General features: G+C 50.6%; 1 protein-coding gene across 1 annotated transcript in view; it reads left to right on the top strand.

Moving 5' to 3' along the window:
- Positions 1 to 1450, top strand: part of LOC144805811 (uncharacterized) — a 99874-nt gene extending 98424 nt beyond the window's left edge. The window contains exon 5 of the mRNA XM_078672288.1: positions 1373 to 1450. Coding sequence (XP_078528414.1) covers positions 1373 to 1450 — 78 coding nt within the window. The remainder of the gene's footprint in view (positions 1 to 1372) is intronic.
- The last annotated feature ends 12117 nt before the right edge of the window (positions 1451 to 13567 follow it).

Raw genomic sequence — 13567 nt, 5'->3', positions numbered from 1 at the left:
GACATGATGTGGGCGTCTGATTATCGTTTTGAAATACTTCCTCATTGCAGAGAGTGGCGGAAGGTCATCTTCATTTGTGGGGGGGCCCGCCTCGGCATGTCTCGCACTCTCATGCTATGGAGAGGACAATAGCCCCTAGTTACAGCGACCCTTCAGCGGCCGCAGCTGCCCATGCTATGCTGCATGCTATTCCGTGGCCCACAGGCCGGCCTCTAGTGCAGAGGGCAGCGCCGACCCCCACCAGCCTGCTTCATACAGCCCGATGGGTCGATGTGCGTGCTGCGGCCCGTCGCACCCTCTCTGTTCCCCAGCAGCATGCACAGAAGATTGTACTTTAAATGGCAACATCCGCGCGCAGCTTTTGTGTGAGGGGCCGCGGTACTCCCACAGAAGCGCCCAGGGTCCATCACCACCCCCTTTTGTACCAGGGTTATTAGTGGGCACGATGCCATGGGTCCTGGTGCAAGCAAGTGAAGCTGTCCTTGTCGCTGCGGAGGCGGCTATAAAACACAACAAATATCAGCATTCCAAGGCCCCTAAGGGCTCTAGTTCCTGGCGCCACTGCACCTGCTGCACCAATAGGAGGCACACAGCTGGTTTGAGTTCGCCAGCATGGGGTGACCATGGCAGTTGTGGGGGGAGGGTATTGTTGACCAATCTTAGCACCTACTTTTAAAAACTGCGTGTCTCACTAATGAACAGGCTTTTTAGTTCGAGCCTATGTTCAGCCTAGCTCTTGTCGAACACTTATAAGGTCCCAAAGGCGAGACCTATTGGCTATGCCAATGCTTGTTAAAGTAAACACCTGGAGATCTGTACATTGGATAACTGACTTCGGAAGTACAGCTGCATGCTGTCCGTTTCCCCTGTTCTGCTGCAGCCCACACTAGGCACAGTGTTGCTTCAGTATCATAAGCAGAATTGCCTCCTGCTTGTCTGAAGACACTAATCTGCCAGAATAGAAAATGGATTAGTATCATTCAAGGACCCAGCTTGTTCAAATGAAATGTTGGTGTTGCCCCAAAACAACTTAGATTGTGTGCCGTGGTGGCAGACAGATGAGACAGACCAAGATGAAAAGTGAAGAAGGGTAAACTTTAGAAGTGACATTACCAATGGCAATATTCACTTTACACCAAGGGCATGTGACCACCTTCCCCTATATCTCATATGGTTCTTCTGATCTTTTGCTTACTGTTTATTTCATGTAATATGTTTATAAATACAATGGTGAACTTGCTATGACAATAAACATATTTTAATAAAAGAAATGCTTATTTGAATTCTTAATGTTCCTTTTCACTTAACGTTCCTTGTCAGGATTAATCTTTGTTTATATTTCTGAATTTATTTACACTTCTTTTCTTTTCAGATAACCTCTCCTGAACTCATGTTCCTGATTCTTTCTCTACGAATCTTGGAGATTTCGTTTGTCCCTTATCTACCGTGATTTTGTGAAGTCTCATCGTTGAAGTTTTTATTGGGACATTTCCTTTTTCTCCTTTACTCCTTATTTAACCCCTTCGCTGCAGCGGCTATTCCGCCGCAGCGCTAAGGGGGCGGGGCAGCGACGCGGCGGTCCCGTGCTCGTGACGGAACCGCTCCGTCACAGCACACGGGTGAGCTGTGCTTGTGACGGAACGGTTCCATCACGGCCCGCCCGCTCAATAGAACGCGCCGCGCAGGCGCGGCGGGGGGGGCCGTGACGGAACCGCTCCGTCACGGCACGTGGGTGAGCTGTGCTTGTGATGGAATGGTTCAGGTCACGGCCCCGCCCACCCAATAGAATGCGCCGCTGTAGGAAGGTGGCTACCTGACTATGGTTACCCCAGATTTTTTGCCTGTGTTTAGCTGGTTTTTTGACTTAGTTGACCTGGTTCCCTGCTAATCAGGGCCCCAGGCCATCTGCTCTCTCTGTAAAATGGATTCCATGTACCCTAGGTACATACCAATTGGAAATGGACTCCTTGTCAGCCCCTGTAGAATGCACTATAGGTGCACAGGGCATAGGGGCCACTAAGGCCTACCAGGGGCTGCAGCATATCTTTTGCCACCCCTGGCTGGTTCTTAAATTGACACAACTGGCTGATCACTCAGCTGGGGTAAGGTGGTGTACACACCCCTTGCTTAGATATAGTATACCTATGTCTAAACCTATATCTGGACACATGTAAACCTGTGAGCCACTCCTATAGTCAGGCCTCATCAATCCTGGAGGCTGAGTGCTTGGTTTTATGTGAGATGGAGCTCTAGCATGAGCTGAGCCTGTCTGCAGCCATCGGGAACAAATCCCTAAGCTGTTTCAGGATAATGCCATACCATATACTATTAAGTGCCTTATAATCCTCGCGGTTATTTAGCAACTTTGGTTTGGCTTTATCAAAACATGTCGTGTAAGGTGTCATACGCTTTGGAATACCATCCCCTCGCCAGTTCTGGCGACGGGGATGGCATTCCACCCCTCTAGAGGGGTAAGACATGTTACTTTACTTTAATGCGGTTGATTTCTCCAAAGGCCTTAAGATCCACAAAATGGATGCCTCTGCCACAGACAAATGTCTGGACCCCTGGAGCTGACCGAAACTCAGCCAAAGGGGTCCTGGACAAAGGGTTTCCTGTCACAGGAGGGTGTCACCGCCCTCCAGACAGGAGATAGTGTATTGTAGCAGGGAGGTTTGAAAGAAACCAGACACTGCCTGGGGAGCACAAGGCTGCCCCTTGCATAATCCGGCCAAACCGGTTCTGGGGCACTCCAGCCCTCGTGCCAGGGCGGCCTGGATCAAAGGAAGGGGGTGTATCCACCCACTTCCTGGGTCCCACCCATAGGGGGGGACCTAGCAGGTAATCACGCCCACCAGATTCGAATAAGAGTGGGAGCAGTGCCAATGCACATCAGATTTCCTGGAAGAAACATTTGAAACGATATTCTGGACCCTTCGCCCTCCATCTCAACGTGGAAGCCCGAAGAATCTCCCTTGTGGTCAAGGAGTGACCACCCTGCAGCAGCAGGCACCATCCAGCCCTCGACGTCTACTTAGTTGCAGTTCCCGCCGGAACTCGAGCGACTGAGATCGACGAGATCAAGCCTGCCCAGCTTCTAACAGCCCGATCCACAGTCCCTGCAAAGCTGAGACCCGTGGAGGCGACCGGAAGCGTGGGGCACGCCATCTTGAAGTGACCACGAGACGCTGACCGTGCAGCCCACGAGTGACCCTCGAAGCTGTGCACCGGGGTTTGAGAAGCCCCCACCCTGAGCTACTCCTGAGCCGAAGTTCAGCCCTCCACACTCGACGAGTGTTGCGTGGGGCCCTTTGGCACGATTTGGCTCAATGCGTTGGCCCGGTCACTTGCCAGCTGGCTTGTGGTCCCTGTGCCGACGAACTACCTAAGAAGACTTGTGATTCTGGTTGCTCCAGATCCACACCAGCTCCCCTGAAAAGGAGCCCCGACTCTGACCTTCCTGGTCTGAGTGAGAAGCAATCTTCCGATCCTGCGTGGATTGCTCTTACCAAGGCTTGTTTGCTCCAAACTTGAAGCCGACTGCACCGACGGTGAGAGCCTGCGTGGGACAGATCGTGACCTGCTCCTGGACGTCGCAGATGCCCCAGAGCCCACGTGACAGCGGAGAGAAGCTCCTCGACGACCACCTGATTGCGCCCGACATTGCCTGGTTCCGTCCTGGTTCCACCCTGGTCACTGCTGAGTGACCCAGACTCTGTCCCCTCTGCTTTCAGGTACTCTACAACTTGAGTCCACCCTTGGACTCCACCGGACACTTCATCTTTAACCCGCCTGCAGCCCTTTCAGCTTCAAGCACCAAGAGCCTGCGTGTCAAAACCCGACGCCACTTCGACCCTGTGCACCCACTTCCTGTGGGTGAGGTAACTTTGCTCCGCCGGTGTTCCCACACTGGTGCACACCTCTAGGGTCTGTGTGTTAAGTTTTGTTCCTCTAGGTTCAGCGGAAGTGTCCTTAAACTTTAACTCTTTGACTTTTACGCACCATTGGTTAACATTGGTGCATGCGTGCGCTTTCCGCACACCTCCCGAATCCCGAGGGCCATTCCCGACTTCAGCATTGCTTGTCCTGACTGCTCCCAGCGATTCCCTAGGCCCTAGGCCTAACCACTGCTCGAGTGGCATCTCTTATACCACTTGTTTAGTATATGGTTTGAGTGGCCACCCGCCCTCATCCATAATTGTGCAACTTGTATGTTTAAACAGTGCTTTTGATTTAACGCTTGTGCCCCTTTATTCATAAAGAATACTGGGGATTGTTTTTAGTAATAAACACATATATTTTTATAATATATACTTGTGTGGTGTCCTTTCATTTGGTATTACAGGATTGTATGTGGTAAAACAGCTCGCTTAACACGACCTCTTAAGTTAAGCCTTTAGGCTGCTTAGTCCATGCTACCCCTAGGATAGCTTGTCTAATAAGGTTGACTTACAACCAGACACCATAAGGGATTGTTTGTTGGTCAGGTAGTAGGTGGTTCCAGAATTGGAAACATCCCCTACCAGGCCAACTTCTCACATTGGTGAGCAGCGGTGCGGATTTGAGCTTGCTGTTGTTTTACCATTGCAATCTTTTTATCAAATTGAAAGATCACATCAAGTACCTCTAGGTACATATAAAATCAAAAGCTTAGCATATTAAGTTCTACTGAACTTAGTAGTTGTAGATTAAAGGGATTAGCACACCCTGACTACAACTCACTAGCAAGGTCCAGTAGGAAAACACTTAGTGTAGGTAAGTGCACCACTTACACCTCACTAGTAACCATGTCTGACACAGGAAAAGCCTCAGGGTCTGCTCCTGTGACAGTTGACCCTACCCAGGCAACTTTTGGATATGACAAACTAACCCGCAGAGACTTGATTGCCTTGTGCAAAGCAAGAGGGTTAAAAAGGGGCAGAAGCCCCACCTGCCTAATCCTGGTAGAAATCCTAGAACAGGATGACTTAGAGAAGGCAAAAGCAGCTTCCCTAGACACAGGAAATGGAGAGAATCCCCCTGTAGTTGATCCCCCTGAAGAGGAGGATGATGATGACTTGGATGAGGACTCAGATGTTGAGGACTTAGAAGTACAGGATCAGGGTAGCCAGGTTCCAGTTGGTAGGCTTAGCCAGGCCAACTTGGACCTACTGGGGAATGGAGAGGGCCAGCACCTCCCCAGAACCCAACATGTTATTCTCCCAGGCAACAGAAGAGTGAGATCTCCCTCAGGGGACTCTCATGTTTCTAGTGCCTCCAGAGAATCACAGAGAGGCATGAGTGCTTCTCAAAAGCTAGAGCATAGGGCCAGAATGAGGGCTGTCAAACTCCAGATAGAGAGGGAGGAGGTAGCCTTGGCTCAAGCTAGACTTGCCTTGGCAAGAGAGCAGAAATTAAGTGGCTTAGATGCCACTGGTGGCAGCAATATTCCTAAAGAGAAACCCAGGTCCTATGATAGTAGAAACCTGACAAAGATTGTGCCCCCCTACAAGGAAGGGGATGACATTCACAAGTGGATAACTGCTCTTGAGAGAGCCTGCATGGTACAGCAGGTTCCTGAGGAACAGTGGGCAGCAATCTTATGGTACTCCTTTTCAGAAAAAGGGAGAGATAAGCTCCTCACTGTCAGACATGAGGATGCAAACAATTACAAAGTCCTGAAGAGTGTCCTAATAGATGGGTTTGGCTTAACCACTGAACAGTACAGGTTGAAGTTCAGAGACACCCAGAAGACACAGACACAGGACTGGACTGATTTTGTAGATTGTGCTACTAAGGCTCTGGAGGGTTGGCTACATGGCAGCAAAGTACATGACTTTACAGGATTGTATAATTTGATTATGAGGGAGCAGATCCTAAGTAATTGTCAGAACCAGCTCTTACACCAGCACCTGGTGGACTCTGATCTGACCTCTCCCCAAGAATTGGGAAAGAAGGCAGACAAGTGGGTCAGAACCAGGATTAGGCCTAAGAATCAGGACAGTAACCAGAAGAAGGAGTCTACCAAGCCTCAAGATAAGGGTGGGGATAAAAATAAAGAAAAGACTTCCCCAGGGCCCCAAAACTCCAAGAATGGGGGTGGGTCCCAAGACACTTCTTCAACAGAGAAAAAGCCTTATTGTTATGCCTGTAAACAGGTTGGGCATTACAAAACAGACAACTGTTGTCCCAAGAATAACAATAAAGAAAATATACCTCCAAAGCCAGCTTCAACACCTCCTGTTACTGTCAGCAGTAATCCCCCAGGAAGTGGAAGCACACCCAGGAATCTGGGTGGGTTTACTTTTGGAGCTCAGGTAGACCCTGGCCTATCCAGGTCCCCATCACCCAATGATCTTGTTTATGAGACTGGCATGGGGATTGCCAACTTCTCTGCTTGCCCAAATACTTTGAGCAAGTATAGACAAGAACCCATCATCAATGGTTTGAAAGTTGAAGCTTTTAGAGACACAGGGGCTAGCATCACCATGGTGGCTGATGGCATAGTCCCCTCTAAGCAACTTTTACCTGGTGCCACATACCAGGTTACAAACATTGATGGAATCCAAACGAATCATCCCATGGCAGTAGTAAGTCTCAGCTGGGGAGGTGTCATTGGCCCAAAGAGAGTGGCAGTGTCACCAAACTTGCCTGTAGACTGCCTACTTGGTAATGATTTGGAAATCTCAGCCTGGGCTGAGGTTGAACAGGAAATCCATTCTAGAATGGTAAATTCCAATGGAAAGGTTAGTGGGGCTGTAATGGCTACAGCCCCAATGCAAGATGTCCTTCCTGAAAAGGTTGGTAGGGCTGAGAAACTCCCTGCCCCATCTTTAGCAAAAGCTCTTCCTGAACAGAATAGCAAAGCTGTTATGATAACAGCAGAAACCCAAACTGAGTCTCCTCCTGAAAAGGTTGGTGGGGCTGTGATGGCCACAGCCCAAACTCAAACTGATATGTGTGTTGTGAAGCCTGAAATGATGGATAACTCCACACAAACTGAGAGCATGGAGGAGGAAGAGAAATCTCCCCCTCACCAGACTTTAGGACAGGATCAGCCTCCTCAGGGAACTGATCTTACCCCTGATGAAGGAACTGCCCCAGAGGTTGTTAGGCCTGGCCTGACAGAGCCTCTGATGGCGGTGGACCCTTCTCAGGTGGGACCCAGTCTGGAGCAGGTAACCTGCCCCTCTCTCCCTTGCCTTAGCCAGCCCAGGGCTGCAGAGGACAAGAAGGACAGTGAGACCCAGAGGGCCCCCTGTCAAATGAAGCACCCCCATCAAAAGATTAGGTGCACCAAAACTAGTAGCCCTAGTAAGGTGAAAACTTTAAAAACTCCTGAGGGAGCCCCCTTAAAAACAGTTAGGGACCTCCCACAGATGGATTCTGTTGGGCACAGCCAAACCTGGGACCCAAAGGGCCCAAACCTGAACTGTCCCTCCAGCAAGCCAAACAGAGGGACCCAGCCTCCAGCTTTAGGTAGCCAGAGGTTGACCCTGAGAGCACAGTGCAACTCAGTTAAAGAGAGAAAGGCACCCATGGTGGAAGATAATTGGAGGAAGCTAAGCCCTAAATTAGTAGAGCCTCGCTTCAGTACTCCATATCCAAACCAGCCTTTAACTTTGCATAAACACACCCAAGGTAGTGATTCCCTATGGTGGAGACCCTCTGATACCCCAAGGGTGAGGGACTGCTTAGTGGACCATGAGACAGGGGGTACCCATGCTAGTGCAGGTACTTCCTTATATGGCCACTCAGGCAATATAGGCTTACCTGGCCAAGGATAGCCTTATCTCCTTTCGTTTGGGGGGGGGTTATGTAGGAAGGTGGCTACCTGACTATGGTTACCCCAGATTTTTTGCCTGTGTTTAGCTGGTTTTTTGACTTAGTTGACCTGGTTCCCTGCTAATCAGGGCCCCAGGCCATCTGCTCTCTCTGTAAAATGGATTCCATGTACCCTAGGTACATACCAATTGGAAATGGACTCCTTGTCAGCCCCTGTAGAATGCACTATAGGTGCACAGGGCATAGGGGCCACTAAGGCCTACCAGGGGCTGCAGCATATCTTTTGCCACCCCTGGCTGGTTCTTAAATTGACACAACTGGCTGATCACTCAGCTGGGGTAAGGTGGTGTACACACCCCTTGCTTAGATATAGTATACCTATGTCTAAACCTATATCTGGACACATGTAAACCTGTGAGCCACTCCTATAGTCAGGCCTCATCAATCCTGGAGGCTGAGTGCGTGGTTTTATGTGAGATGGAGCTCTAGCATGAGCTGAGCCTGTCTGCAGCCATCGGGAACAAATCCCTAAGCTGTTTCAGGATAATGCCATACCATATACTATTAAGTGCCTTATAATCCTCGCGGTTATTTAGCAACTTTGGTTTGGCTTTATCAAAACATGTCGTGTAAGGTGTCATACGCTTTGGAATACCATCCCCTCGCCAGTTCTGGCGACGGGGATGGCATTCCACCCCTCTAGAGGGGTAAGACATGTTACTTTACTTTAATGCGGTTGATTTCTCCAAAGGCCTTAAGATCCACAAAATGGATGCCTCTGCCACAGACAAATGTCTGGACCCCTGGAGCTGACCGAAACTCAGCCAAAGGGGTCCTGGACAAAGGGTTTCCTGTCACAGGAGGGTGTCACCGCCCTCCAGACAGGAGATAGTGTATTGTAGCAGGGAGGTTTGAAAGAAACCAGACACTGCCTGGGGAGCACAAGGCTGCCCCTTGCATAATCCGGCCAAACCGGTTCTGGGGCACTCCAGCCCTCGTGCCAGGGCGGCCTGGATCAAAGGAAGGGGGTGTATCCACCCACTTCCTGGGTCCCACCCATAGGGGGGGACCTAGCAGGTAATCACGCCCACCAGATTCGAATAAGAGTGGGAGCAGTGCCAATGCACATCAGATTTCCTGGAAGAAACATTTGAAATGATATTCTGGACCCTTCGCCCTCCATCTCAACGTGGAAGCCCGAAGAATCTCCCTTGTGGTCAAGGAGTGACCACCCTGCAGCAGCAGACACCATCCAGCCCTCGACGTCTACTTAGTTGCAGTTCCCGCCGGAACTCGAGCGACTGAGATCGACGAGATCAAGCCTGCCCAGCTTCTAACAGCCCGATCCACAGTCCCTGCAAAGCTGAGACCCGTGGAGGCGACCGGAAGCGTGGGGCACGCCATCTTGAAGTGACCACGAGACGCTGACCGTGCAGCCCACGAGTGACCCTCGAAGCTGTGCACCGGGGTTTGAGAAGCCCCCACCCTGAGCTACTCCTGAGCCGAAGTTCAGCCCTCCACACTCGACGAGTGTTGCGTGGGGCCCTTTGGCACGATTTGGCTCAACGCGTTGGCCCGGTCACTTGCCAGCTGGCTTGTGGTCCCTGTGCCGACGAACTACCTAAGAAGACTTGTGATTCTGGTTGCTCCAGATCCACACCAGCTCCCCTGAAAAGGAGCCCCGACTCTGACCTTCCTGGTCCGAGTGAGAAGCAATCTTCCGATCCTGCGTGGATTGCTCTTACCAAGGCTTGTTTGCTCCAAACTTGAAGCCGACTGCACCGACGGTGAGAGCCTGCGTGGGACAGATCGTGACCTGCTCCTGGACGTCGCAGATGCCCCAGAGCCCACGTGACTGCGGAGAGAAGCTCCTCGACGACCACCTGATTGCGCCGACATTGCCTGGTTCCGTCCTGGTTCCACCCTGGTCACTGCTGAGTGACCCAGACTCTGTCCCCTCTGCTTTCAGGTACTCTACAACTTGAGTCCACCCTTGGACTCCACCGGACACTTCATCTTTAACCCGCCTGCAGCCCTTTCAGCTTCAAGCACCAAGAGCCTGCGTGTCAAAACCCGACGCCACTTCGACCCTGTGCACCCACTTCCTGTGGGTGAGGTAACTTTGCTCCGCCGGTGTTCCCACACTGGTGCACACCTCTAGGGTCTGTGTGTTAAGTTTTGTTCCTCTAGGTTCAGCGGAAGTGTCCTTAAACTTTAACTCTTTGACTTTTACGCACCATTGGTTAACATTGGTGCATGCGTGCGCTTTCCGCACACCTCCCGAATCCCGAGGGCCATTCCCGACTTCAGCATTGCTTGTCCTGACTGCTCCCAGCGATTCCCTAGGCCCTAGGCCTAACCACTGCTCGAGTGGCATCTCTTTTACCACTTGTTTAGTATATGGTTTGAGTGGCCACCCGCCCTCATCCATAATTGTGCAACTTGTATGTTTAAACAGTGCTTTTGATTTAACGCTTGTGCCCCTTTATTCATAAAGAATACTGGGGATTGTTTTTAGTAATAAACACATATATTTTTATAATATATACTTGTGTGGTGTCCTTTCATTTGGTATTACAGGATTGTATGTGGTAAAACAGCTCGCTTAACACGACCTCTTAAGTTAAGCCTTTAGGCTGCTTAGTCCATGCTACCCCTAGGATAGCTTGTCTAATAAGGTTGACTTACAACCAGACACCATAAGGGATTGTTTGGTCAGGTAGTAGGTGGTTCCAGAATTGGAAACATCCCCTACCAGGCCAACTTCTCACAGCCGCGCAGGCGCAAAATCAGCGCCGCGCAGGCGCGGCAGCGGGGCCGTGACGGAACCATTCCGTCACCAGCACAGCCCACCCGAGGCTCGTGACGGAACGGTTCCGTCACGGACATGGGAGGGGTTAAAAGAGGCTGATTGCCTAGTGCTTACTGGAATTGTTTTGTTAAGAATGTTCTACATGGAACTATTGCTTTGTGTTTGGAGTCTGCATTAAAAGTTATATGCATAATGTTAGCCTCCGTGTCTTTAATGAAATCCAGATTCTCTAGTCATGTTAATAGGAGAATAGCAATTATCTGCTGTGGCCTCTCCTTCACCCCCTGCCCTGCAAAGCAATCATGCTGAGGGTGGCTGGGGAGGGGGTGATTGTTTTCAAAAATCGGCCTCCCTGGGGGCCAGGTGTTGCTCAGGCCTTTGAGCCATTTTCACCTCGGCCCCCCCAGGGGCCCACGCAGCACTTAAACAGTGTTAGTTTTAACACCTCACCCACAGCCCTTCACATTCAGGGCATAGTGGGCGAGGAAGAATGGGTCTCGCTGTGGGGGCCAGGTGATTTTTGGAACTTGCACCATCTTCACCTCAGCCTCCCCCTGGCTGCCATGGATGACCCAGCAACTCTGTTTTGTGCTCCCCTGCCAGGACATTGCCCTGAGGCCCAGAGGGCTGATTAATTTACTAATTGCAGGGGCCTTACTGCTGCTCATGTGCTCCTGAGCTGAAGGTCTGGGGAGGGCTGAGTAGGTTAGTAATAGCAGGGGCTTACTTCTTATTAGGTGCTCCTTCCCTGGAGGGCTCGAATAATTTTGTGACAGAAAGGGGCCTTGCTGTTTTTTTAGTTGCTCAGCATGTAGGCCATTGTCACCTTGGCCCTGTGTCCTGTGCAAGAAGAGTATCCTCTCACTTTCATTCCTTGTCTGTGCCAAACATCTTAAGGATTTTGGGGGCCCTGGGCCAAACATATTTTTGGGCCCCTTTTCGGAACAGATTTGAATTTATAATCCAATTTCTGCTCTTTGATGCCCTCTTTCAGCTGGTCACTGGACAGAGCACTACCATACTTGTCCAAATTCTTAATGTATTTACATCTAATATTCTAGTCTTTTCAATATTACAACACAGTAGCAGTTCACTAAAATTACTGAAAATAATCTCGGTGACATCCTCCCATTTCTCGAATGTGATGGCCTGTTTGCTCTCAAAAACATTTTTTATGGATGTTGCATGAAACATAAACACATTTTCCTCAAAATCTCTGTGATAGGTTCTTACTCATCGCCCATATTAAAAATAAATTTGAAAAAATGGTATTTAAAACAATCTGTTTAAGGAGTATGCATAGTCATTATGGCAAGATTCTCTGCAGAACAGAGCTGGCTCTATCAGGGGGCTCCCTGAAAGGCTGGGGCCCTGGGCCAGTGCCCACATTGCCCATGCCTTAAAACGTCTCTGGTCTGTGCATAGGTGTAGGAGAGTAGGGTCTGCTATCCTATGGTCACCCCAAATGTTTGCTTTTTGCTTCACTGGTTTTCGACTACTGAGGCTGTGGGCCTGCTGATCAGACCCCCCGCCTGCTGTTCTCTCACTAAATTAATGATACATGTGCTATAGGCACATACCAATTGGAAATGGACTCCTTGTCAGCCCCTGTATAATGCACTATAGGTGCCCAGGGCATAGGGGCCACCAAGGCCTACCAGGGGCTGCAGCATATCTTTTGCCACCCCTGGCTGGTTCTTAAATTGACACAACTGGCTGATCACTCAGCTGGGGTAAGGTGGTGTAATCACCCCTTGCTTAGGTATAGTATACCTATATCTAAACCTATATCTGGACACATGTAAACCTGTGAGCCACTCCTATGGAAGGCCTCATCAATCCTGGAGGCAGGGTGCGTGGTTTTATGTGAGATGGAGCTCTAGCATGAGCTGAGCCTGTCTGCAGCTGTCGGGAACAACTCCCTAAGCTGTTTCAGGATAATGCCATACCATATACTCTTAAGTGCCTTATAATCCTCGGGTTAAATAGCAACTTTGGTTTGGCTTTATCAAAACATGTCGTGTAAGGTGTCATACGATTTGGAATACTATCCCCTCACCAGTTCTGGCGACGGGGATAGCATTCCACCCCTCTAGAGGGGTAAGACATGTTACTTCACTTAAATGCGGTTAATTTCTCCAAAGACCTTAAGATCCACAAAATGGATGCCTCTGCCACAGACAAATGTCTGGACCCCTGCAGTTGACCGAAACTCAACCAAATGGGTCCTGGACAAAGGGTTTCCTGTCACAGGAGGGTGTCACCGCCCTCCAGACAGGAGATAGTGGATTGTAGCAGGGAGGTTTGAAAGAAACTAGACACTGCCTGGGGCGCACAAGGCTGCCCCTTGCATAATCCGGCCAAACCGGTTCTGGGGCACTCCAGCCCTCGTGCCAGGGCAGCCTGGATCAAAGGAAGGGGGTGTATCCACCCACTTCCTGGGTCCCACCCATAGGAGGGGACCTAGCAGGTAATCACGCCCCCCAGATTGGAATAAGAGTGGGAGCAGTGCCAATGCACATCAGATTTCCTGGAAAAAACATTAGAAACGAAACTCTGGACCCTTGGACCTCCATCTCAACGTGGAAGCCCGAAGAATCTCCCTTGTGGTCAAGGAGTGACCACCCTGCAGCAGCAGGCACCATCCAGCCCTCGACGTCTACTTAGTTGCAGTTCCCGCCGGAACTCGAGCGACTGAGATCGACGAGATCAAGCTTGCCTGCCTTCCAACAGCCCGATCCACAGTCCCTGCAGAGCTGAGACCCGTGGAGGCGACCGGAAGCGTGGGGCACGCCATCTTGAATTGACCACGAGACGCTGACCGTGCAGCCCACGAGTGACCCTCGAAGCTGTGCACCGGGGTTTGAGAAGCCCTCACCCTGAGCTACTCCTGAGCCGAAGTTCAGCCCTCCACACTCGACGAGTGCTGCGTGGGGCCCTTCTGCTCCATTTGGCTCAACGCGTTGGCCCGGTCACTTGCCCACTGGCTAG

Source organism: Lissotriton helveticus, assembly GCF_964261635.1.
Source record: "Lissotriton helveticus chromosome 1_1 unlocalized genomic scaffold, aLisHel1.1 SUPER_1_unloc_27, whole genome shotgun sequence".
NCBI classification, from domain to species: Eukaryota; Metazoa; Chordata; class Amphibia; order Caudata; family Salamandridae; genus Lissotriton; species Lissotriton helveticus.
Note: the sequence above shows the minus strand (reverse complement) of the source record. Positions and strands in the feature narration are given on the sequence as shown.